The sequence below is a fragment of the Lycium ferocissimum genome, chromosome 3 (genome assembly GCF_029784015.1).
Source record: "Lycium ferocissimum isolate CSIRO_LF1 chromosome 3, AGI_CSIRO_Lferr_CH_V1, whole genome shotgun sequence".
Lineage (NCBI taxonomy): Eukaryota > Viridiplantae > Streptophyta > Magnoliopsida > Solanales > Solanaceae > Lycium > Lycium ferocissimum.
The window spans coordinates 23,928,134-23,954,036 of NC_081344.1; the positions used below are offsets into that span (position 1 = coordinate 23,928,134).

At 34.9% G+C, this 25,903-nt stretch overlaps 2 protein-coding genes, 1 non-coding gene and 1 pseudogene across 4 annotated transcripts; 3 read left to right on the forward strand and 1 right to left on the reverse strand.

The window, feature by feature from the left end:
- LOC132048793 (uncharacterized) lies at window positions 1–987 on the forward strand (the record flags this gene model as incomplete). Its single annotated transcript, XM_059439476.1, has 1 exon — window positions 1–987. A coding segment is annotated over one exon (819 nt), but the record flags the coding sequence as incomplete, so codon positions are not given.
- A 13,159-nt stretch (window positions 988–14,146) lies between these two features.
- On the forward strand, window positions 14,147–14,219 carry TRNAV-UAC (transfer RNA valine (anticodon UAC)). Its single transcript has one exon. It is a non-coding gene; the product is annotated as a tRNA-Val (tRNA).
- A 575-nt stretch (window positions 14,220–14,794) lies between these two features.
- On the reverse strand, window positions 14,795–17,408 carry LOC132051052 (cytochrome c oxidase subunit 2-like; annotated as a pseudogene).
- A 2,184-nt stretch (window positions 17,409–19,592) lies between these two features.
- On the forward strand, window positions 19,593–25,549 carry LOC132050070 (uncharacterized). 2 transcript variants are annotated; one of them, XM_059441110.1, is made up of 4 exons: window positions 19,593–19,824; window positions 20,355–20,469; window positions 21,350–21,533; window positions 25,073–25,549. In XM_059441110.1, the coding sequence occupies exons 1-4, from the start codon at window positions 19,627–19,629 to the stop codon at window positions 25,290–25,292; spliced, it is 717 nt and encodes a 238-aa protein (XP_059297093.1). In that variant the 5' UTR covers window positions 19,593–19,626; the 3' UTR covers window positions 25,293–25,549. The 2 variants fall into 2 exon arrangements, with proteins under 2 accessions (XP_059297093.1, XP_059297094.1); XM_059441111.1 differs by having other exon boundaries at window positions 20,355–20,433.
- Window positions 25,550–25,903: the final 354 nt, after the last annotated feature.

Consider the following 25,903-nt stretch of genomic DNA (forward strand, 5'->3'; position numbering starts at 1 on the left):
TACAACTCTTCTAGTAATACTTCTCTTTCGGGTTTTGAAGCTGTTCTTCTTGCTCTTTACGCTAATGAAGCGAAATCACGTGGTGGTAAACCAGTAGTTGTCTCGATACCGGATCTTTCTCAGCCTTCTTTGTATCATAGTCCAAGAAAAACAAACCCCATTTCGGGGAAATCGAATCCTAGGTTGGATAAAGTCCAGAATCGTAATTTGGTCGGAGTTTTATCGCCCGTTCTTGAACATCAAATTGCTGTGAAATCAACTAAACGTGCTTGTATTGTTGGGGTTGCTTTAGATTCTTATTATAAACAGATTTCACATATGCCAAGTTGGTCAAAATTGGATTTCTGTAGGTTTGCTAGTGATTGGGCTGGTCAAGATTGTGTTTGCGTTTCGGAGTTTGATGATGAAAGTGATGGGAATTCAGAGAATTCTGTCGAGATTAGTAACGGGGATTTGGTGGGAGGGATGGAGAATTTGGGAATTGAAGATGGATATGATGAATTAAGGCCAAAAGGTGTAAGAATTCCACTACCATGGGAGTTATTGCAACCTGTGATAAGGATATTGGGGCATTGTTTGTTGGGTCCTTTGAATGCTGAGGATGTGAAGGATGCTGCTTCATTGGCGGTGAAACGGTTGTATGCAAGGGCTTCACATGAGTTGAATCCGCAGGCGATTTTGGCAACTCGGAGTTTGATTCAGCTTGATAGGAGAGGTCGTGACGCAGTTAAGGTAGCTGCTGCTGCAAGTGCTGTTATGTCAAATGCTACTACGCCGAGTAAAGCTAAAAAGCCGGAGATCCTTTTGGTTTCTAAATGACTGCATTTGGTTTGACTGGTTTTCACTTATTTATTTTTTCACTTGGTCAATGAAGAGTTTGTGTAGATTAGAATTATAAGTATATTGTTGCTATTATTTGTTTTAATTAGACCTTGTTATAGATTTTATTAGTAGTGATTAAATGTCTAATGCTGAAGAAGTTCTGTATGATTCTGAATTTGATGTGGCGACGTGCTTGTGTGGTTTGTAACTTGATTTTTTTTTCTCAATATTTTGGAGAGGGAACATTACTGTTTCTGTGTGGTTTACTGCCTTTCCTCTAATGGATTGCATATTATTCATCAGCTTCGTCTATCTTTTTTGTGTCTATCCATGTCTTGTCCTTTTAGCTTTGAGACTTTTAGCAGCTTTAAAAAAACTAAAGTGGATTGTCTTTCTTGGGGACCTCATTAGGTAACAAGTACATATCTATGTATTTCCTTTTTTATGCCACTGGCAATTCATGTACTTGTCAACTTACCGAAGTCAAATCCTTTAGTCGAATGTTCATGTTTGTACCCAGTTATGACATATGGTTTGTGTAGATTAGAATTATAAGCATATTGTTGGTATTATCATTTTAATTAGACCTTGTTAGATTTTATAAGCAGTAAATGTCTAGTGATGAAGAGCTTCTGTATGATTTTGAATTTGACGTGGCAACATGCTTTGTAATTTTTTTTTCTCTCTATAGTTTGGAGAGGGAACATTACTGTTTCAGTGTAGTATACTGCCTTTCCTCTTAACGGATTGCATATTATTCATCAGCTTTGTCAATCTCTTTTGTGTCTATCCATGTCTTGTCCCTTCTAGCTTTGAGACTTTTAGCAGCTAAAAAACTAATTGGATTGTCTTTCTTGAGTTACCTCATTAGTGATTACTACTTATCTATATATTTCCTTGTTTAGGCCACTGCCAATTCACGTACTTGTCAACTTACTGAAGTCAAATTGTTTAGTTGAATCTTCTTTTATGTACCCGGTTGTGACATATGATTTATGTTCGTAGATGACTCATGTTAGAATTATGATTAAATGGGTTAATAAGGCAGTAGTGTTTCGCAATACGTAAAATAAGCTTAATCTATCTTGATTCGTGAACCTTCAATATTCTGTACTCATTTTTAATGCCAAATCAAGAAGTAATTCTGTAGATGTGTAAAAAACAAATGGTACTTGTGTTAATTTAAGCCACATACCTTGTCCACTATTTGCGCCTCTAGTCTCTGTATATATGGAGTCCTCAAGAATATTCGATTGTACTATTCTAGAGATGATGGATATAAAGTGTTTTTTTTCCCTATGGAGACACACTTCAATACTCAATGAAGGTGTTGTTCCCTTTTATATATGGAGAAAGATAACTGATGAAATTTCTGCTGCCAGCCTTTCATATGGACTTGACACGCATGTTTTCTCTGTCTCAGATCAATCAAAATTAGCTTCAAGATATTATTTGATATGTGGATGGTAAATTAGGCAAACGTTAACAAATAATTGTAACTTTTACCGGTTAGTGGAAATGCAGTACTTGTTGGAAGGAGGGAAATAATACTACATGGTTGGCTTCTCTGGCTATATGTGGAAGATAGATCATGAACTTGATATACATAGGGCCTTTTGAGACTTACATGTTCGAGCTAGCACATTGTTTCCAATTTACAAACCAGTGAATGAAGTGTGGCCAAGTTCTTATTCTGTAGTTTGGATAATAAAACTCCTGGTCTGTATTTTAACCTTGCACTAGTTTTTGTTTGAAGGTGCAGGTAGTATTCTGGGTATAACCCGATTTATGCTTCATATATATGCATTTAACTAAGGTGATTTCTTCTGAAAATTGTGATATTCATAGTTGGTACATGATGTATTTGTTGTTTTACATTGGATATATTCTGCTATATTATCATTGGGGTCTGACAGGAATGATACTCACATGCGAAATGGAACTAGTTATGAATTTGAATACTTTGTTGTTCATTTTCACATGAATTTGTTGGAATAATGTTGTCTTGTTCTTTGATTAAGTGCTTTCCTTACACTTCCTTAATCAGGGACTGCCTGAAGCAACAGTCTTTGAAGTACATGCACATCAATTTTCTTCTGTAACCGATGGAGTTGTTCTGCTACATCTGCACGTTAATTTTATGTTCTGGTATAGCAATTGGAGCAGAAATTTACCTGTCAAAAGCAAATATGAAACTAGGAATAGGTTTTTAGTTGTTTACAATGTTATTTATGTGTATGCTCTGTAACTGCAACAGCTTTTTGTTGAGTAGCTCATCTGATATTCAGCTTTACCCTCTTCCTTACACACTTGCAAATTGACTAGTTATCAGTCACCTTGCTCTAGTTGTTTTCCTGAGCTTGTTTTCTTGCCCTTTTTCTGAGTATCCTCCATTTGTGATGCCTATTGTGATTTAACCTTTCTAATTTGTTGTTAGTATTTTGCAATGTTGAAGTTTGTTTTTAGTTTTGGGTTTTGAGTGAAATATTGAAATAGTGGCTTGCAGATACCTTTCAAGTGAAGTTGCTCAAACTCTCACAAACTTTTTTCCAGCTGAAGTTTATGTTCAAACACATCTGTGTGTCTGCCTTTCGTAATTTGTTTTTGCAACCTCAACTTATTGTCTAAACACAAAATGTGTATCAACATTGTTGCAAAGAAATACGCCTTTCAATGGAGTAACTTTGCTTTTGGTATCCCTTTAACCACTTCTGTGTGGGTCTTTTAGATCACAAAGACGATGTTTTTGTGTTCTGCATAATGCCATTACAGAACAGCTTGAGGGCAGCTTGCGCTGACTTACAAAAGCTTTGTAAAGTTATTCTTAAAATGGGGTTGTTTCGATCAGTTAAATGCAGCAAACATTATGAATTTCACCATAAAACTCCAAGCAGCCTTGAAGACCAAAAAAACTTTAGATGAAGTGTAGGTTGAAGGCATTCTTCTTGCTTTTCTTATTTGTCAAAAATAATGACCAAATTTGACAGGTCTGGATTGTCATAATTATCTTAACTAGGTTTCAGTTATCTCAAGTTAGATTTAATATCTAATACTCCATTAAAGTTAGGGGAACTTTCATAAATGTAAGATATGTAAGAGTCAAATATATAATAAACAACTAATTTAGATATTACAAATTATGCAACTTAAATCTAAAAACAAGGAGATTGTTGTTATGAATCAAAAGCTAAAAATAAGGTGATATCCTATATTAGTGATAACATAATTGAATGCATATAAAAATACAATAATTGCTTACCTAAAAAAGCTCCAACACAACCTACTAGCAAGCTAATTCATGAATTTTAACCAAAAAAAAAAAAAGTTAATTCATGAACAAGTATATTACTGTATCTGTTATATATATATATATATATATATATATATATATATATATTGTATACTATATATGTTATTGTAGAGTAGAATTGGTTGGCACGTATAGTAATATATTCATATATTAGGTATATTGTAATATTATATACTATATACACAAAGGTATCATTATATTATATACAATATATAATATACAAACCTAAATATACTAATTTTTACTATTATATCCACAAATATTTTATTATCATCTTTTCAGTTAAATTTGTCAATTTCAATATACCATATATTTTTTAGGTATATTTTCAAGTACTTTTCTTATACCATATATCATATCTTTTCATGTACTTTTCTTAATATTAATATATTCAAATAATTTTTTTTAATCACAAAAAATTATTGCATCAGTCATCAAGTGAAAATTAAAAAAAAAGATGAATAAAGAGGAGGAAATATGGGATTTGAAGTTGATTTTGTTTATTTGTAAAATTACATTCTCTCTCATGCCCTTTTCATATATATATATATATATATATATATATATATATATATATATATATATATTTTTATTTTTTTTGGGGTGGAGTTAAGAGAGAAAGTAAAAAGTGGATGCATTAACTGTAGTAACTCTTAAAATTAAGTATTATCGATATTTTAGGAATGTAAAAAGTTGTATTTTTGTAATTAAAAAGTTAAAATTTGGAATAAATTGTATTTATGTAAATTTTAAAAAGTAGTTGCAATCTTTTTAATTACCATTTCAAAAAGTTGTATTTGTGTGACTTTCCCTTAAAATTATGCGACTCAGAATTTTGAAATTTATTTCTTTTGTCAAGCCTGAAGACAAGGGCGCACCTGCAGATAGTTGATTTTGGGATCTTGATTTAAGCCATGGGCTAATTTCATATATTTTTGTAAATTTTAGCCACTTTAAGAGTCGTTTGATTTGAAGACAAGTTATACTGGAATAAGTTATGATGGGATTAGTTATGTTGGGATTAGTTATCTTGAGATTATTTCTTATTCATTTTTTGGTATGTTGTATTAAAATTAACATGCATTGTTTAATTTTTGGGATAAGGCATCATTACCCCCCTCACCTAGTAGCGTTTTTGCTACGACACACCTTACCTAATGTTTGGTCCTATCACCCCCCTAAACTATTTAAAATCGTAATATTTTACCCCCTAAATGCTGATGTGGCAAGGAGAGTGTGTTTCACTCTCTTTGAGAGAGTAAGAAACATAAAAAACTGAAAAACTTAATTTTTTCTTAAAAATTTGTATTTTCTTAAAATATGAATATAAATATAGTTTTTCACATTTTAAAAAAATAATTAATTTTTTCAAATTTTGACAAGAAAAACACTTTTTCCGGATTTTTTTTGAAAAATAAAAGTGTCCTAAGAAAATGAAATCATGAAAATCAAGATCTTTTAAGACATTTTAAAAAAATAATCAAGCTTTCCATATTATTAACAAATCCATTTTTCCATATTTTAAAGAAAAATCAGTTTTTTAATTCGCATTTTCAGTTTTTTTTTTTTTAAACGGGTTTTAAAAATGAATTTTTTAAAAGAAAAATGAGTTTTTTAATTCGACTTTTCAGTTTTTTTTTTTTAAAACGGGTTTAAAAATAAATTTTTTAAAAGAAAAATCATTTTTTTAATTCGCGTTTTCGCTTTTTTTTTTTTTTTTTTAAAAAAACGGGTTTTAAAAATAAATTTTTTAAAAGAAAAATCATTTTTTAAATTCTCGTTTTTTTTTTTTTTTTTTGTTTTTAAAACAGGTTTTAAAAATAAATTTTTTAAAAGAAAAATCAGTTTTTTAATTCACTTTTTTTTTTATTTTTAAAAACGGGTTTTAAAAATAAATTTTGTAAAAGAAAAATCAATTTTTTATTTTTTTATTCTTAAAAATTGACACGTAAGCTGAATATTAAAAAAATAAAAATAAATGCGCGTAAAAGGGAGGTGTATGTCACTCTCCCATATGAGTGGGCATCGAGCAGTTTAGGGGTAAAATATTACGATTTTAAATAGTTTAAGGGGGTGATAGGACCAAACATTAGGTAAGGTGTGTTAGCAAAAACGCTACTAGGTGAGGGGGGTAATGATGCCTTATCCCTTAATTTTTTAAAAGAAGTTGTTTGTTTACAAAAATATCCTCCACCCCATTTAGCCTAAAATGCCTAAAATTTCCCCTCTTCTTGCTCCTTTATATATATACCAGTGTTCTTCTATTTAAAATTCTTGATAAAAAACTATTACCTATTCTATTATCTGAAAAACTTACTCTTGGTCTTGCTTGCCTTTCTATTTCTCCTTCGTTTCTTGATCTACTTGGAAGAAGGTCCATTTTTGTGCTTTTCTAGTTATTTTGACTTTTTCTTTTTGAGGTGTTATTTCTACCTTTTTTAATTGGTCGATTAATTCTTCAACTTCTTTAGCGGGCTCTTTATTTTTCTCTTTTTGTTTACTTAACAATAGAACGTGCTCACTTATTACTTCTAACTTTGGTACTATTATTTCGATTTTCTTTATTATTTCTAAGATTAATGAAATTATAGTAATATTTTGTTGTAGTGTTATTTGATCTGATTTAGCGTTAGGTATATAATCTTTATAGTCTGCTGGTAAAGGTATAGACTTTTCTATTAATTTTGAGGCTTCGTGTTGAGCTAAGGTCGATCTATTCATGAAAGAGTGATTTCTTTTAGTTCTTCTACTGTCTTTTTTAATTCTTTAATATCACTAGTCAAAACTTCTATCTGTTGTATTATTTTAGAGACTATTTGGGTTGTCTTTAGTTCTATTTCTTTCGGTTTTTCTGTAATAACTTTAACCAACTTTTCTATTTCCGTCTTTGTAGGTAATTTTTCTAAATTAAATTTGTTAACTAGAGTCTGGACTTTCCTTTCTAATTCTAACTCTTGCGTTTTTAAGTAATCTAGATTTTGTTCTACTTTCTTGAAAGTTTTCTCTTGCTTAGTCTGGGATACTTCTACCACCTCTAATATTCTAGTAATGTTTTTATTATTTTCTTGTATTTTTTCACTAAAATTTATGACTAAATCTACCAATGTGTTCAACTGTTTGTCTTCACTATGTAATATATGGTCTCCGTTATCGAAATTGCACTTTATAATACTATGATCTTTTAATGCTCTATATTTCTTTAACTCTCGGGTATATTCTTAAGTCTAAGTATTCTAGATTTTTTAATGTATCTATTTTTCTAGCTTTATTTATTATCCTAACGGAATCTTTATTTTACAAACTTTTTTCTGGTACTCTAAATATGGTTTTTTGGCTGATGATTTTCTAAGGTAGTATTTCTTTCTATTGTATTGAGTGTATAGAAAAAGAATTTAAGACAAAAATTCATAAAGAAGAAAGACATAAAAAAATAGAAGACCCTACTATAAGTATAAGAATAATGACACTAGAAACTAGAATAAACGAATTAGAAACCAGGTTATGTAAATTAGAAAAAGGAAAAGAAAAAGAAGCAAATAGCGAAGATGAAGAAATACATCTATCTAATATACAACCGCTAAGAACAATACCAGAAAATTCAACAGCGGAACTAATGAGTATAGAAGACCATGGAGCCCTAGTATGTAATGAAGATAAACAATTAGGAACTATAAAAATACTTGCAAGAATTAAAATAGATGACTATGAAATAGAAACATTAGCATTAGTAGACTCAGGATGTACTAAATGTATAATAAATAAACGAATAGTTCCACCAAATTTAATAAAAGTTCTAGAAAGACCAGTTGCAGCCATGCAAATGGATGGAACTCATAATATATATAAACATTATGTTCATAAGGCATACATTAGCTTTATCAACACTTGTTCAGAATTTTATAAACCCAGTTATAAAATGGATAAAATATGGGTAAGAGACTTGAATATAAATATAGACTTCGTCATAGGGTTAGACTTTATGTTACATAACAATGGAAGTTGCATGATTACAAGAGATGGAGTAATCTTTCTAAAAAATACTACTCATACACCAAGACAAGCTCATAAAACCGAAACTAGAATCGACATAAGAAGATCTCTCGCTCCGGCACTCAAATAGACCTGCAAAAGAAAGAAGAGAGTTGTTGTAAGGATTGTCAAGACAACAATACATGCTGTAAAAGCGAAAGAGAAATAAAGAATTTAATTCTAGAAGAAGAAGAAATACTAGACGACTATAATCTAATAGAAAAAAATTATACTTTAATAGATATAGAAACAGAATTATATAATTTTAAAATAGGGATAGAAAGGATAGGAGTAATAAAAAACCAAAAAGATTTAGATAATATAATAAGAATACTAGATGAGATAGAAATTATAGGTGAAAAACCTTTAAAATATTGGAAAAATAATAAAATTGTATGTAAATTAGACATAATAAATTCAGAATATATAATTAAAACAGCCTCAATAGAAGCAATTAACCAAGATGTAGAAGACTTTAAAGTACAAATAAAAGAATTATTAGATTTAGGAGTAATAAGAAGATCTACTTCTAAACATAGATCCGCCGCATTTATGGTGAGAAATCATAGTGAGATAGTAAGAGGAAAAGCTAGAATGGTAATAAATTACAAAAGACTTAATGATAACACGTAACGTATGGATATAAATTACCGGACAAAACAAGAGCTAATAAATAGAATACAAAGTAAAAAGATCTTTAGTAAATTTGATTGTAAATCAGATATTGGCGAGTACGAATGCATGAAGACAAGATAGAATGGACTGCATTTACCTCGTCCCGAAGGACATTTCGAATGGTTAGTAATGCCATTTGGATTAAAGACAGCTCCACCAATTTTTCAAAGAAAAATAGATAGCATATTTGGAGACTATAAAAGATTTGTCCTAGTATATGTAGATGATATATTAGTATTTAGTAAAGACATGAAAGAACATTTAGGACACCTCCAAACAGTATTTAGATTATTTGTAGAAAATGGAATAATAATTAGCAAGAAAAAGATGGAATTATGTAAAAACCATATAAACTTTTTAGGAGTAGTACTAGGAGATGGCAAAATAAAATTACAGCCTCATATAGCTAAAAAGGCCTTAGAAATGCCAGATAAACTAGATAATGTTAAGGAATTACAAAATTTTTTAGGAATAGTAAATTATGCTAGAAGTTTCATAAAAGACTTAGGAAAAATAGGTGGCCATTATATTCCAAAACGGGATCAAATGGTCAAAAACACTTTAATACCGAAGATATTAGATTAGTACAAAAAATTAAAGAAAAAATAAAGAAAATTCCGACTTAAATATGCCCCTAGAAAAGACTATTTAATTATAGAAACAGATGGAAGCTTCAAGGATGGGGAGCCGTATTAAAGGCAAAACCAAATAAATATAGCAATAAAAATGAAGAAAAGATATGTGCTTATCAAAGCGGCAAATACCGAGAAAAAGGAAATATGAGTAGTATAGACGCCGAAATTTTAGCTGTAATATATGGCTTAAATAGTTTTAGACTGTATATACTAAATAAACCAGAAATATTTGTAAGAACGGTATTGTGAAGCTATAGTCAAATTTTATCGAAAATTAATGATAAAAGTAGCAAGAGACGAAGATGGTTAAACTTTATGGATACTATTTCAATTTATAATTTAATATTCGAACATATAAAAGGAAAAAGATAATAATCTAGCGAGACCAATTAAGTAGATTAAAGGTCACATCTAACTCGATTTCCTATTTGAACAAAGATGAGACCATCAAGTTCTCGGACAAGACAAGGGAAAAGGCATAGCCTCAACCCAAGACACTTATAGACAACAGGTATTAGGTAATCTCCATTTTAGACCTACATCTGCATTAAACAAAAACACCCAAGAAAGAATACATTTTGGAACCAATAATTTAGTATTTTTCCAGCCATCTAATTTAACTTTTAAGGTATTACCGAATATGTAATAGACAAACAAAGACATGTTTAGTAGACAATTTATGGATATCGCATAATAGAAAAGACGCCGGTCATTTTGTAGCCACTCTAAACGCACTTTGTCAATATTTCTGCGACAAAAATCTAGATAAGAAATTTAAATTTTATGTTGTAGTCCATGGTAGAACTAATGGTATTTTTCAAACCTGGATAGAAGTTGTAGATTCTATCAAAGATATAAGAAGACCTCTTTTTAAAGGCTTTAATGATTTCACCGAGGCATTAGACTATGCTAGAGGTATTGGGACCAAACTATTATATTTCTCCTCCTCGGACAAAATCCAGATAGAACCCTCGCACAATATACAAAAAGACACGGATAAGGTGATTTTTTGCGATCAATCGCTCTACTATGATCGAAACCGTCGAAGACTTAACCAGAAAAGAAACACTCATCCAAAAAAAAAAAAACTCTTGGAACAAGCAAGCTCGTTAGAACAAAGATTACAAGCGGTTAAGTTTGAATTAGTACAATCCCGCAGTTCTCCATCTCGGACAAAAATGGATGAGACGGGTGTGCATTCCCCAATGAATGCAAATAGATCCACCGTATCGGATAAAGATACGGCTAGTCCGGTTCAAACGGTAGCCGGTAAAGACTCATCAAATCCGTTAATGGTCTGTCACTTTGCCAAAAAGTGAAGATGAGGGATGTTCATCTCTCCAGACAAGACGAAGACTACCAAAGACACTGACGCAAGGAGCTACTTCTACCAAGAAAAGCATACTTGCAAAAAAGAAAAAAAATGACAATATAGAAAGTGTAGTTAAAGAGACTTTGGAAAGATTTTTCCAAACAAAAGCAGAACAAGACAAGCATGTAATCAAGAACCCTAGTCCAGAATTATCTCCAAGCCCAAGGATGTCACCAGTCCATAGTTCAGAAGAAGGAGATATGGTAAATTTTCGAAACAAAGTGCATTTCAAGATTCACAAGACCCAAACGACTACGATTCGGGAATGAGTTTTGATTCGATTGCACTACATAATTTAGACACTTAAAATATATATATATATATATATATATATATATATATATATATATATATATATATATTTTTGTGTGTGTATGTGTCAAAAGCAAAATAATCTGAAGAAAATAGTCATGATGAGACAAAAGACTGAAAGATTCGGCTAGAAGACATCTGCAAAAAAGTAACTTTAATAAAGCAGCTACAGTAAATGGACAGATCAGCTAGCGGACAAGAAGATAAAGCAACTACAGTAAATGGACAGATCAGCTAACGGACAAGAAGATGAAGTTTCCTTTGAACAAGTTCACGTGACGATGGGGCCCAAAGAGCACCCGGCTGAACTCAAAAGATTCTTCAACATTTTGAAATCCGAAGTTGAAGTCCGCCAAGACACCTATAAATAGCAGCATTTGTGGAGAAGCAAAGACATCACCAACAAGAGCAACAACCACCTCTCTCCAAAAAATTTTCATATTCCCCTTCCCTTTCATCAAATGCTCCAATTCCTTACCCAACCAAAAATCAGTGTAATATAAACTCCTATTGTAAAATAGTATTAAGTTTTTTAATAACTACCCCCTAGTGTAAAGTAGTTTTTGGGGTTCCCCGAAAGGGAAACCTCCCTCCTTCTTCAAACCATGTAAGTTTATTTACTATGTTTTCTGTACTAATCTCCCTACTATGTAAATTATTTTGTGATTATCATGTTTAAGTAATTATTTCCTTATCCTCATGAATTTGTTATTCTTAGTATATGGTTATTCTCTTAACTTCTTAATAACCTCGATGGATTAACCTGTAAATTCCTAGGTTTAAAAGAGGCCGTTTTAATGTCTAAATAAAGGACGATGTTGGCCGTGGTTACCGGGGTGTGGTTAAAGAAGACTGCTATTAAGAATACAGGTTAAGAGAAAGAGATGAACGGTATAACAAAATTCGTGACTTAAAAAAAAAAAAAAAGTTACTGTTCATTTTTACTGTTCAAAAAAAAATAATTGGGAGATAGACAGAAAATTAATTATAACTACATGATAAGAAGAAACATAGGAGTGAGGAAGTACCGAGTAGGATTGTTAAAAAATTATTTAAAAACAACTTTAATTTCCTGTTTTGTCCTTTGAACTTTTCTTATTGAAAAAACTTATCGAAAAATTTACTACCCCCCTTTAATATTGGTATTAGAACAAAGGTTAAGAGAAAGAGATGAACGATATAACAAAATTCGTGACTTTTCTGTTTAATGCAGATGTACGTCTAAAATGAAGATTACCTAATACCTATTGTCTGTAAGTGTCTTGGCCGAGGCTATGCCTTTTCCTTGTTTGTTGAATATATATATATATATATATATATATATATATATATATATATAAATATAAATATTTTAACTGCCTCCATTGATCATTGATAAACAAAAGAAATACATATTGAGTTTGGCATCCCAAACTTTTACATGATCATTGAGAAGAGACTATCTACGAAGGTTAGCTTCTATAGTTAATCACCAAAAGCTTTGGATATAGTTAGGAATTCTAGTCTGACTATACCTTGGAAGAACTGTGCACTTGGGGAGGATCAAAAGTAAAGCTGCTCTATCCGTTTGAAACACATCAATTCCCTTTTAAATATATCTGTTGACTTCTTTCTTCTTCTTTTTCTTTTTCATGATTCATTTTCCCTTATCTTTTTGTCAATTTGATGCCCTTTCTGGTTCTTTTATGATCTTAAGTTAGCATTAGTTGTTTTGCATTAGAACAAAGCACTTTCCCTTTACTCCTTTGGATTTATATGGTAGGCAATCTGAAATATAACCATTCTAAATTCAAGAATCCAACAAATATTACACAACTATTCGCAACATTTAGAGGAAGAGCAAAAGGGATCAAGAACCTGGAATTTGCCAAGTTGCTAAGAACATGCATAACGTATTCATTACGCAACAGGCTCCAATTGTTAGTCATTATAGATGAAAATTAGCTCCAGGAACTAGTTTTTAAAATAAGATAGATTCAACAAAGTGAATAGACAGAATGGAAAAAATAGACAACGAAACGAGAAAAGGGAAAGGATTATCATTCAACCTCAAGGCTATTTTAGTCAATTCGTTGTTTTATCCCGGGATAAGTTATCCCAGGATTATTATTCCACCCTCTGGTGGGCATAAGTTATCCCAGTACTATTTTTATCGGGATAACTTATCCCAAGAGTAGTAACCAAACAAAGGATAAGGTGGTACTAAATTTTTATCCCATCTATTTTTGCTTATCCATCATACCAAACTATCTAGAGTTTAGATTAAGTTGCGAAAAATCGCGTCTGATATTACAAATTTTGTCTGAAGCTTGGCATTTAGCTTGTGCAAACAAACCTTTTACATACGCGTTAGAAGTTTGGCTGCCAAGGCCAAATTTCTGATATGTGTTTGGAGTTTGGCTTGCCAAGGCCAAATTTCAAGCATGTATGTCTCAAATTTGGACTATCAATGTCTAAAGTAAAAGTTTCAGATATATATGATCGAAATACCAATCTTCATCCTTGCTTATGTTTCCAAGCTTTTCCAACAACACCTATTTGATTTGAACTCACAAGTTTGCATCAATGATGAGTTTTTAATGGTGTTTTAATTTATTACATGAAATTTCGTATATAAGAATAGGATAGTAACAGTTGTTGGAATTATTTCTTTCACGATTTTGATAGGGTTTTCAAATATTATACTTAACTTGATATAATAGATTTGCAAAACACCATGGTATAATGCAACTAAGAAGAAAAAGAAGAGGAGAAATAGTTTTGTCCAAAGTTCACCTAAAGTAGTTACCAGTTTAATATTTAAATAAGAAATTGATTATTGGTTGAAAGTGTTCAAATAGGCTGCCTTATGAATGAAAATTTTACAAGCGGGAAGTTTTTTGAAGTACCTATTACGGAGTACAAATTACTAAGATGTTGTTAACTGTCATATTTACCAATTTGACCTTTTGGAAGAACAAATAAAGATATTGTGTAGCTTAACAACATCAAGTTGCTGTGGTGTAGTGGTTATCACGTCAGTCTTACACACTGAAGGTCCCCAGTTCGATCCTGGGCAGTAACATATCTTGTGTTTTCCTTTTTCGCTTGCTTTCTGCTCCAATTCCAAGTGGCTCGCTTGCTTACTTTACTTACGAGCTTTGTCAATTCCAAGTGGCTCGCTTGCTTACTTTACTTACGAGCTTTGTAGACAAGGCTCGTTCCGTACTTTACTTAAGAGCTCGTGTAGTAATCACTCCTAGCTGTAAAAGGGCTTATGCACTCCACTCGCTGTCTACTACAGGAGCGTTAGCGCGAGCGAGCGAAGCCTCAGTTTAGTGGCTTCGCTCATCCTCCTCTTTCAATTTCGCTTAAGCTTCCGGGCTTGGTGGGATTAATTGATTGGATACTCGAGACCCATATCTTGTGTTTTCCTTTTTCACTTGCTTTCTGCTCCAATTCCAAGTGGCTCGCTTGCTTACTTTACTTACGAGCTTTGTAGGCAAGGCTCGTTCCGTACTTTACTTAAGAGCTCGTGTAGTAATCACTCCTAGTTGTAAAGGGCATACTTGCTCCGCTCGTTGTCTACTACGGGAGCGTTAGCCGAGCGAGCGAAGCCTCAGTTTAGTGGCTTCGCTCATCCTCCTCTTTCAATTTCGCTTAAGCTTCCGGGCTTGGTGGGATTAATTGATTGGATACCCGAGACCCATAATTTTTCCTAGGAACAAATTCTACGACGATAGGCATAAAGGCATGATTAGTTCTACAAATTTCACTGCGCTGACCATAGTAAACTCCTTTTCGTTGTACCGAAATAGAGGTCTAATTTAGACGATCGGGTACAACATCATTTAGACGATCATGTACAACATCACATCTGACACTTAAGTAAGGTACATCCCAACTATGAGGTACATCAACACATGTTACAATAAAACGTACATAAACTTTTTGCTGGTAGAACCACTCTACTGTCGACTCCTAATAAACGTGATTAACCCACTCCTAGCTCTGAAGGGGCTTATGCACTCCACTCGCTGTCTACTAAAGGAGCGTTAGAGCGAGCGAGCGAAGCCTCAGTTTTGTGGCTTCGCTCATCCTTCTCTTTCAGTTCCGCTTAAGCTTTCGGGCTATTAATTGATTGGATACCTGAGACCCATAATCCTTCCTAGGAACAAATTCTACGATGATAAGCATAAAGGCAGGATTAGTTCCACAAATCTCACTGCACTGACCATAGTAAACTCCTTTTTGTTGTACCGAAATAGAGGTCTGATTTAGACGATCGAGTACTGATATCACACGTCGACACCTAAGGAAGGTGCATCCCGACTATGAGGTACATTGACACATTTACAATAAAACATATATAAACTTTTCTTTGGTAGAACCACTGTATTATCGACTTATAATAAACGTGATTGACCCGATTCTGATCTCTCTTTGGAACTATATAAGCGCGAAAAGTGAGTGACTATTCGTCGAAAGCGTATCGTCGAATACTCATAAGGTAGGGTCGACTCACCGCCTCACTTTGTTGTGCCCCAATGCCTGGGATTTTCCGCAAAAAGCTCTTGGCCTACTCTTAGAAAGAACACTTTTATTTTTCTTTAGTTAGGTAGTTCTCTCGACCGTAAGACCCTTTATGAGTGAAGTTAATCGAAGGCCGGGGACAATTTATTGGCAAGAGTGAACTATTTCTCACCCAGCCCTACCTACCCTATGTATTCTAGGGACCGAAAAGACCAGGTTCCACACATATAAGACATGCAAAAGATATGGGACGAACAGTTTCTTGAAGAGTGAATTCGATTCTATAGTCTTCTTCTTTGTTCGAAAAATGCACAGTGGAAAGGGAGGCTAGTCGGCTCTACGAAGTTGTAGCCCAAAAACGAGAAAGATCTGGTGATTCCTCGCTTGTCACATCGGGGGCCCGAGTGGAACGGCTACATGCTAATGTAAATGGTCGGGGCTGGCCGGCCCGTAGATCTAAAAGGATCCGGCCATGGGCACGATTGGATATCGTTTGTCCACAAACAAAACAAAAACAAAGTAGTTTTAGTAGTAGTTCATGAGACCTCGAATTCCGTATTCCGGTGTGCGTTATACTTATGAGTCCCGCATCAACTCTGAGAGGGGGATTCCCAGGTTACCGCTTTTTTTTTTCTTTATTCCGAAAATAGAATAGAATAAAGAATAAGAAAGTTTTATATCTTATATCGATCATGGGATGGATCGCCATGAATAGATTCGATTCTCTGTGACCTCCGCTTGCTTCTCGCAGAACGGCTCCTTGGTGGAAGAGTAGAAAACGGCCCAGGTCTCTTTCGGTCAACTTGCTTGTGCACATTGGTATTACCTACCGTAGGAGATCCAGAGAAGCGAAGAAGAGGAGTAGGAATAAGAGGTTATCCCCTCTCCTTTCTGATAAAGTGGCTTTTAGCTCCTCTCCCGGCCGATGGTTCGCGACTACTACGTAGTTATTACCAACGAGAGATCCCGTTTCGAAAGGTTACTAAGCCGAGCCGTTGGGTCCCGAGTGTATACCCACCTTCTGGTTCCGATGAATTCACTACTTCGATTCTTCATTATCGGACATGCCGGGCTAGCGTATTTCTCTTCCCATATCATTCCGCGCGAGAAGAGGGATGTGTACCTCCAGCAACAACAAGAATGGAACCATAGGATCTTATGCTGGGTGCATTTCGGGATATACGTCTAACCACCTCAGCTCCCTGTTTCTGGCGTGCTATAGTTATTATTGTCTCTCGACAGCGGGGATGAGAGATTACCGATAAGCCAGATGCTTCGTGGACTATATTCAACTTTAAGGCATTTCGTTACACTTTAATCACCCTCGTGAAAGGCGCTCTCGATACCATTGATGTCCAATAAGAAAAAACTTTATAGTAATGGCTAGATCGACTACTACCTCGTCCATTGAGTATAACAGAGTAAATGATGGTATAACAATGAACATAGGGATGATACTAGGAAATATGGTTTGAAAAATCTCGATAATAGTTCCATGAACAATCCTTTGCGAGATTGAATTTTTTGATATGGAAATGTCATAAAGCGTGACCCAAGATCCATGATACGAAAACCAAAATCAGAATAACGAAGAAAAGGTTGTCGTTACGTAAAGGTTGTCGTTACGTAAGACCGATATTCCTTACATTATAGGTGTTGCTGCGTCTTGAGATCCTAATTGCCATGGTTCCGCTGCATCACAAGGAGCAATTGTGAGGAATAGTCATTCTGGAACAATCATTTGGTCTGCTTCATTCTTTGACTGCTCTCTCCCCAAAAAAAGAGAGACAATTTTTTCCACCTTCCCTGTACGATTAGTGAAGAATTATAGATTTTTTTTTTCAGTAAGAATTATAGATCACTTTAGTTTTCCTTTTGCTTGCCCTCTTGCTTTCCTTTCTTCAATTGAACCAATCATGAAGAATGGTATATTCTGAAATCAATCCATATATAATTCTTCCTCTTTCCTTGTATGGTTATTTTATACTACTATTTACTATTCTTTGTCACCTCTCCCTAATTACCAATTCTTCTTTATTTCGACAAACCTCTTCTGCAATCCATTGATTAATTAAAAGGCTGAAAATATATTAAGATATTTTGATCTTTACAATCTCACAAGACACAACCTTAGGCCACTACTACTTCTATGTACTTGGAAAAAAAATATCTTGTACCTCGTTGGTTAGAAACTTTGTTAAGTTCCCTCTTCATTGTTGTTCTTCTTTAATCTTCTTTAATTAGATGTCCTATTATATAAATTGGGAACCTACAAGCTGGGTTGACATAAAGGTATTACACAATTTTTTACCATATTTATTCTACTTGGTGGGAGTGTTCATGTGACTGACTAGTGATTAACGTTTGATTATTCTAAATCGAGATTGTTGTCTTGATAGTGTCGAACTTCCAATATTTTCTTAGCTCAAATCTAAAAGTGATTTGGAAAAAAACTTCCTCATATTCTTATAAGTCGAGTGAGTTTTTTGCTTCTTCGATTCGAGTAGCCGACTACATATTTTTATTCATATATCCCTTTGTGTCGTCTCTATATACACAGGGGCGGAAGGAGAGTATTAGTTATGGATTTGAACGAAGTCAGTAATTTTTATTTAGACTCTATATTTGTATTAAGATTCAGTGATGTGACCCATGAAGCGAACGTGGACGCGAGGCTTGACACGCAGGTCATCCCCAAACCCCAAGAGAGGAAGTTTCAAGTACTTGGGTTAGTAATCTAAGGTAATGGGGAAATTGACACATATAGTATTGGGGCGGAGTGCATAAAATGGAAGCTCGCATTTGTTGTTCTGTGTGATAAGAATGTGCGACCAAGACTTCAAGTAAGTTCTAGAGAGTGGTAGTTAGATCGACTATGTTATATAAGGAGGAATGTTGGCTAGTCAAGAACTCCCATGTCAAGAAGATGAGAGCAGCAGAGATGATGATGCTGAGATGGATGTGTGTGCATATCCGGAGAGATAAAATTAGGAATTAAGATGTTCGGGCCAAGTTGGGTGTAGGCGTGGCTCTCATGGAGGATAAGATGCGGGAAGTGAGGTGGAGATGGTTCGGGCGTGTGAAGAAAAAATGTATGAATGCCTCAGTAAGGAGGAGTGAGAGGTTGCCCACAATGGGCTTGTGGAGGGATACAGGCAGGCTAAAAAAGTATTGGGGTGAGATGATTAGGTAGGACATGAGACAACTACAGCTTACTGAGGACATGACCCTCAATAAGAGGGTGTGGAGGTTGAGAATTAGGGTAGAAGGTTAGCAGGTAGTCAGAAATATTTCTCTCCCATTCCCGGAGTATTAGTATTATTCTTGTATTTTCGTAGTCTTAAATTTCTATTATTGCATGTTGTTTCTTTAGCATCGATTATTGTAGTATTATCTTGTTGTTGTTTCTGCTGCCTTCTTTTTCATCTTTCTTTGAGCCGAGGGCATTATCAGAAACATCCTCTCTACCTTCTTAAGATAGTGGTAAGATCTTGATACGTGCTACCCTCTCAAACCCTACTTGTGAGATTATACTGAGGTTGTTGTTATTATTGTTTTGTTTGTATTTATATTAGAAAATTCATCAAATATGTATAATTATTTAATTGCGAATCCAATAGCTATGACGACTATGAGTTCATGGTAAGTTGTTTGAATGTACTGAAAGTGAAAATAGAGTTTTAGGTGTTTTTTTTAAATTTTAAATAATAACTTTTTTAAAATTTTTATTGCCAAACGCTAATTTTCAAATAAAGTGAATTTTGTTTTAGAAAAAAGTGAAAAATTCACATGGCCAAACGGGTCCTTAGTTTGAGGACTATTTGGAATTCGCTCGTAGTTGACCACTTTGTGATTGTGAGACTTGGGAGGGGGGCAAAACGATAGTAATTGGCAAGCTACTAGTGTCTGAACACAGAACTGTAATCATCTTATTCGGATCCTACCGGGCGGCGGTAAGGATGAGTTTGTCACTAATACAAGGCTACTCCTCGGCGGAAGAAGATGAAGAACAACAACAACAAGAACTTCACTACGATAAGTCTTCCTCCGAAGAGGAAAACGACGACGTTCCACAGAATCGTTACAAACCCTTTTTAATTAACCCTAACCCTTCTTCATCTTCCTCCCTTCCCTCCGCTCTCGACGCCTTTTCCGAAGTAACATTTCCCTATTTTACATTTATTTATCTTATTTTCTTTTTGGAGCAACAAAATGCTGAATCTAACTCAGTGTTTGGCCATCGATTTTGTGAAACTTGAAAACAACAAAAAATGAGTTTTTGAATTTGTATTGAAAAAATTTGTTTGTCTTATTGTCCCTTTTTAGTCTATTTCAAAACAAATCTCTTTTCTTTTCTGGCAACTCTTTAATTTCAACTTTCAACATGCCATGTTTAACACCACTAGATTAAAACACATTCTTCATATCTTTGACAAATTGAAACGGTGGAGTATTTTGTGAAAGTTGAAGTTGTGTTTGGAACTTGAGAGTTTTTCTTCAAAATAGTTTCAAAAACTGATCAAATTCCATGGACAGACAACGTTTTAATTTTTTTTTGAAAAAAAGCTTCCAGAATCTATGGTCAAACGGTAGCTAAGTGGATAGGGCAAAAAGGAAGCATTATCTTTTTTCATGTTATTACTGTGTGAAGTGCAGTTTGAAACATTTATGTTTGTAATTATTGGAGATTTCAGGGCCGCCGGAGTTTTTGAACAACAGTGTTGAAGAAGGTGGAAAGGAGGTGGATGGACAGCGACAGGGTCGTCGTAAGTACAGCAGAAACAAAAATGATTTACCAGCTGGTACTTTCTATATTCCCTTTAATTCTATATGATGGAATTATTCTGTTGTAATTATACAATTTGCCTCATACAGTGAGGTCCGTTATATCAATTGGGGTTTGAACAATTCATCATTTTTCAGATTAAAACTAGTGAAATTTTTGTTAGAGAACTAATGACCTGTTCAGTTGTGCTTAGGAAGACTTATAAGGCATCGCGTAGTTGTTATACACCCAAAGCCTGAAAGTTCGTAGGCCAAGTCTTCTGGCAAAGCTAAGAATGTAATGTTATACCTAAAGTATGTCCATTACCTACGAGGTTTAGAATTTTTTTATCATCCGACTATCCTCACACATTTTAGTTTGCAGTTTAGAGCATTAAACAAAGTATTTCTAATCATCAATTGAGGAGTAAAAACCTAATAGTATAGAGTTAATACTTAATAGAGAAAGTGGAGAACCGAAGACGGACGCTTTATTAGGAAAACCTAGCCTTGTGAAGGGGCTTAGATGTCGTTGTTTAACGTTGTCGCCATATCATAGGAAACCAAAGTGAATGCAACTTAATTAGCTTAGAGGTATAGAGTTCGTAGGTCTGGTTGAAGCCTGTTTGCGATCCAGTGTTTTTACTTTGCAGACTTCAACTTTAATCCTCTAAGGTAGAGAAGTAAACGCAAGAAAAAAACGATATTTCTCCAAAGGTGACATGCTGACAAGTCTTTTCTTTAAAATGGGGCATGTCAAATTTTTGCACTAGAAAGCATCTGTAAGTGTATAATTTTTCAACTACCATGAAAGTATTTGTTCCTCTTCTTTGTTTAGTCCTCTTTTTGACAATAGAGGAGAATCTTAATGGTCACGGTCTGCACATTTCTCTTTTCTTTAATCTTTCACCTTTATAGGGGCTGTAGTGGAGTCAAAGGCTCAGTTAGTAGGGATCCATGAGAGGGTGAGAAGCGATGTTGGCGGAGGCATCCCAAAGACAGCCACTGGTCAAGCAAATGCTTCTGTTGGCACTGTACAAGGAGGCAAACCTATGGCAACTGCGAGCTATCCTGGTGCAGAAGATGCAGCAGAGCTTCTTAGGTATGGATTATCATTTTAATGGAGCAATTTATTATCAGAAATTCAACTTTGAAAGTTGGATTAATATCAACATTATTGTAAATTCAGTGCTAGAATTAGTTATTTTAATTGCTATTTGATTATTCATATATGCTTGGAATTTTTAATTTCCGTAACTTGTGTTAGTCACTTTGGTAAATTGTGCGCTTCACCTCTTGCTTTGCACTTCAAGCCCCTTGGACCTCTTCTCTTTATTGCGTTTTCACTTCTAAAAGCACTGGATGAGGCAGTTTTTATTTCAGAATGTTGTACTCCCTCGGTTTCAATTTATGTGAACCCATTTGACTGGGCACGACATTTAAGAAAGAGTGAAGACTTTTGAAACTTGTGGTTCAAAATAAGTCTTGAATATTTGTGTGGTTGTAAATCATTTCATAAAGTGAATTTGTTTCCAAATTAGGAAAGAGGTCATTCATTTTGGCACGGACTAAAAAGGAAATAGGTTCACATAAATTGAAACAAAGGGAGTATAATATTTGAAATATTTGGCACCCAAGGGTCTTCTATCTGTCCAAATGCTTGGTGGATAGAGCTACCTAGTACCTGTGTTGTTGGGAGATAGTAGGTATCCCATGGAATTAATCGAGGTGCGCGCAAGCTTGCCTTAGCACCACGGTTATAACAAATATATGCTTTTGATAGTTGACACGGTACTAGAGGTTTAAATAATTCTTACACTTTTTACTATTTCGGAATTTCTAACCCATTTAACACTCTTGGTTGAACTACAATGTCATCTGTTTCCTTTCCTAACTTCGTAAACAAGCTCCAGTACTTAATTTGATACTTTTGTACTATTACTGACACAGAGTTTTCAAACAAAGTTAGTAAGCTTTATGATGGTTATAATTGAAGACATAAAAGGGACTGGGAAGGGGGTTTACTACCAGTGTTTAGGAAGGCGAGCGCCTTACGCCTTTTGGCACGCCTCGCCTTCGTCACCATTAACAGCCAAGGCGTGGCTTTCTGGAAATGCGACGTCGAGGCGAGCATGGCGAGCTGTGGCGAATGGCGACGCCTTTTAATTTAAAAAAAAAAAAACAAAAACGCGTGTAACTTAAAACCAAACAGAAAAGAGAGAGCAAAACATTAGTTTTTACCTAGGGTTTCACTTTCAGTTGTCTCGTCTTCCATCTTCCTCAGCCGCTGCTGCTAGGGTTTTCAGGTTAACCCTGTTTCTTTTCTTCTTCTTCTTCGTCTTCTTCTTCTTCTTTCTTTCTTTGACTTTCCCGGCAGCTGCTGCTGCAGATTAGCCTTTTTCAGGCAGAGCTGACTTTCGGGCAGCTGGCCGGCGACCCAGTTCCGACAGTTTTTTTCCCCCCAATTTCAGTATTGTTATTTATTTAAGTTATATGAGTTTTTGCCTTTTATTGTTATATAAACAGATTTCATTCATGTTGAGTATGAATATTTGCTATGTTGAGTATTTGAGTTTTTGGGTATTTATATATGCATATTTAATATCTTAATTTTTTGTGTTAATTCTCGCCTCGCTTCTAAAAGGCGCTCGCCGCGCCACGCCACGCCTCGCCATGAGGCGTGAGGCATGAGGCCAGCCCTTGTCGCCATGCCTCGCCTTGCCTCTCGCCATCCTAAACACTGTTTACTACTAAGATAACAAGCATACCACAGAGAACTAGAATATAGCTGCTGTATCCATGTGGATCAGCGAGTAAACGGAAGCTGCTTTTTACTAGGGCGCAGCTCTTGGATCCAGAGAGGAGCATAATTTGGTTTTGGTTGGTTGATGGCTGTGAGCTTTTGAGATGGATACAGAAGATATTGAATATAACACACTGGTAAATGAAGTGGGTTCAATTCTAGCGGAGACAAAAACACTATGTGATTTCTTCCCATCTGTTCTAGCCTTGGTGGACAAAGTTTCCTAGTATACGTTGCTGGGTGGGAGGTGGCAGGTAGTTCGTGGAATTAGTCGAGGTGCGCGCAAGCTGGTCCGGACACCTCGGTTATTGGAGAAAAAAAAAAGATTTAAAGACTTCGATTTTAATGGTTTGACTGCTTGAGAAGGATGAACATAAAAAAAATCACTAGCCACCAAAGTCTATCCATGTAAACTGTCTGCAAGCATTTTCATGTATAGCATGTGGTTGCAGAAGTGTTAAGTATTGTTCTCTTTTAAATCTTCAGTTTTGCCACCCCATTTTGAAAAAGGAAAAAAAAAAGAAAAACGAAGAATCTCAGTTTTGTCAATCTAGCTATTAAGAATTCTCACCTGTGTTTTTCGTGTGGATGACCCCACCTACCTAGAAAGAGGGGCATGGAGGGGACAGAGATGGATTGGATTCAAGTTTTATAGTCCCCAAGATAATTTTTTGCTGTCCGGAATAATTCCTTCGCATTCTCGTTAATCATTTCCCTCGTTACTTGTACTAAGTGCACATTTTATTTTTAATTTCATCAAAAAAAAAAAAAAAAAAGTGCACATTTTATTTTAATGCTTAAACTCTGTGTTATGAGACTGGTTTATGATGGAGTTTCTGTTATCAATTAAAGAGAATCTCACTCCTCGTTAAATGTTTTCCTGATTCAGCTTTTAATGTATCTCTCATTTTATTAAGTGGTGCTGACTTGTGAGATTTTATCTTTCTGTTCTGAAGCTGGAAACTTCCCGCTCCTGTTTTCACTTTGGATTCTTAGCACCAAGAGAAATCAGTGAAAGGAAAAAAGGAAAAAGAAGATCAAGCTTCATGGTTGGGCTGAGTCTTTAAACCAAGGCTCAGTTCCTTTGTGTAGTTCTATGATTGTTGATAAAAGTGGAGCCAAATGTTAGGTTGACAACTTATAGAGCAGCAGCTACTGATTCTGCAAGAAGTACATTTCATTGTTTTCATCTGTGGTGTATATAAAGATTATCGATGGCTGGCACACAGAGAGTGCTCAGGAAAACATAGCACAAAACCAACAAGTACAAAACCATTGGATCCAAATATCCTATGGTATCCTAGCATGAATATATACTGCAAGATCTGTTTTTGCTTTTCAACACTACTTAATCTTGAACTTAGGTAATAGATTTTAGTGACTATTCTTATATGTGGTACCTGCAGCTCAAGCGTCATGAGCTTCCCATATTAGCTACGGTACTTATGCTTCCCAAACCAAAAATGGCATAAAGTATATGTCAAGCAGTGGAGTCATACCTCTCCATCCTGGTTCTCCCTTTTTGGGGTTGGTAGTGATGAATTTGTTCGTAGACCATCATGCATTAACTTGAATTTATTGCCATGGCAACATTGTGAACCCCATTATATACATATTTTATTTGTGCTCTCCAGGTAGGGCAGCCCCTGCATAGTAAGAGCTATACCTCTATTTATGGTAATGTCACCCAGTATGTATTACTTCTTTTTCTAGAGACTACCGAATGAACTTTTTCTTTTCTTTCCCACCAGGATGTGGTGAGGTTATACATCTTTTTGTGTGCTACTACTGATTGCAATTTATTTACTATCATTTTGATGAAATGCATCTTGTATTAGGATGTGCTTGAGGTGTGGAATTCCCAAAACATACACGCACACAAGAGGGATGGTGTGCCCAGCGTGCAGTGATCGCCCTGTAAACTCTGATGAAGAGTCAGTCAAGAAGAAGGGGTCTACCGTCAAAGACAAGGAGAAGAATAAGAGGATGAAGGGGCAGTCATCCCATGCAACATGGAAAAGTGAGACAGAAATGCATCTCCGCCAACAATTTGATTAGTCAAGTCGTTGATCCAATTATATGTAGGTCCTCCTGTAGCACAATTGATCAATTCTGTATTATAGCAGCTCTACCAGCTGAAGTGAATCTGGGAATTATGCGGTAATCTTTCAGCTACCTGTGATGTAGATTTTGGCCGGCTTTAAAGCTAAGGTGCCAACACTTTGTTCTTTCACCTCTTTGTCCCTTTTTTTCAAGATGTTTCAACAGAAATTTGTTTTTTGGTACTTCTTGTTTGGAATAAGTCGTGCAGTCAACATGTGCCAGGCTTTCTCGTCTTCTTCTTTTGATGGAAAGGATGCTTCAGGATATAACATTTTAGGATGGGGAAATGGAGAGGGTCAACATGCCCCTTGTAACATATCTCCATTATTTACCTTTTTCGGGACCTAATTTGCTCGCTGGAAAGCTAATGTGAAATGAGTGTTTGCTGAAGTCCTGAGTCTATTTCACTAGCGGTCATTAAGCTATTACAAAACTAGTTTATCACTTAAAATTAACTGCACTTGTCCTACCGCGCTCAAATTATCAAACTGCTCGAATAATCCATCAATTGATACCAAAAGTTCAAGTAGATGACATGCTAAATCAGCAAAGGTACCGACTATCCC

What these genes read in the sequence shown, in the direction of transcription:
- LOC132050070 (XM_059441110.1), top strand. Translation starts at nt 19,627, where the DNA reads ATGAGTTTGTCACTAATACAAGGCTACTCCTCGGCGGAAGAAGATGAA. An exon ending in CTCTCGACGCCTTTTCCGAA is followed by an intron (nt 19,825 to 20,354) that starts GTAACATTTCCC and finishes TAATTATTGGAG; the next exon opens with ATTTCAGGGCCGCCGGAGTT. An exon ending in GATGCAGCAGAGCTTCTTAG is followed by an intron (nt 21,534 to 25,072) that starts GTATGGATTATC and finishes ATCTTGTATTAG; the next exon opens with GATGTGCTTGAGGTGTGGAA.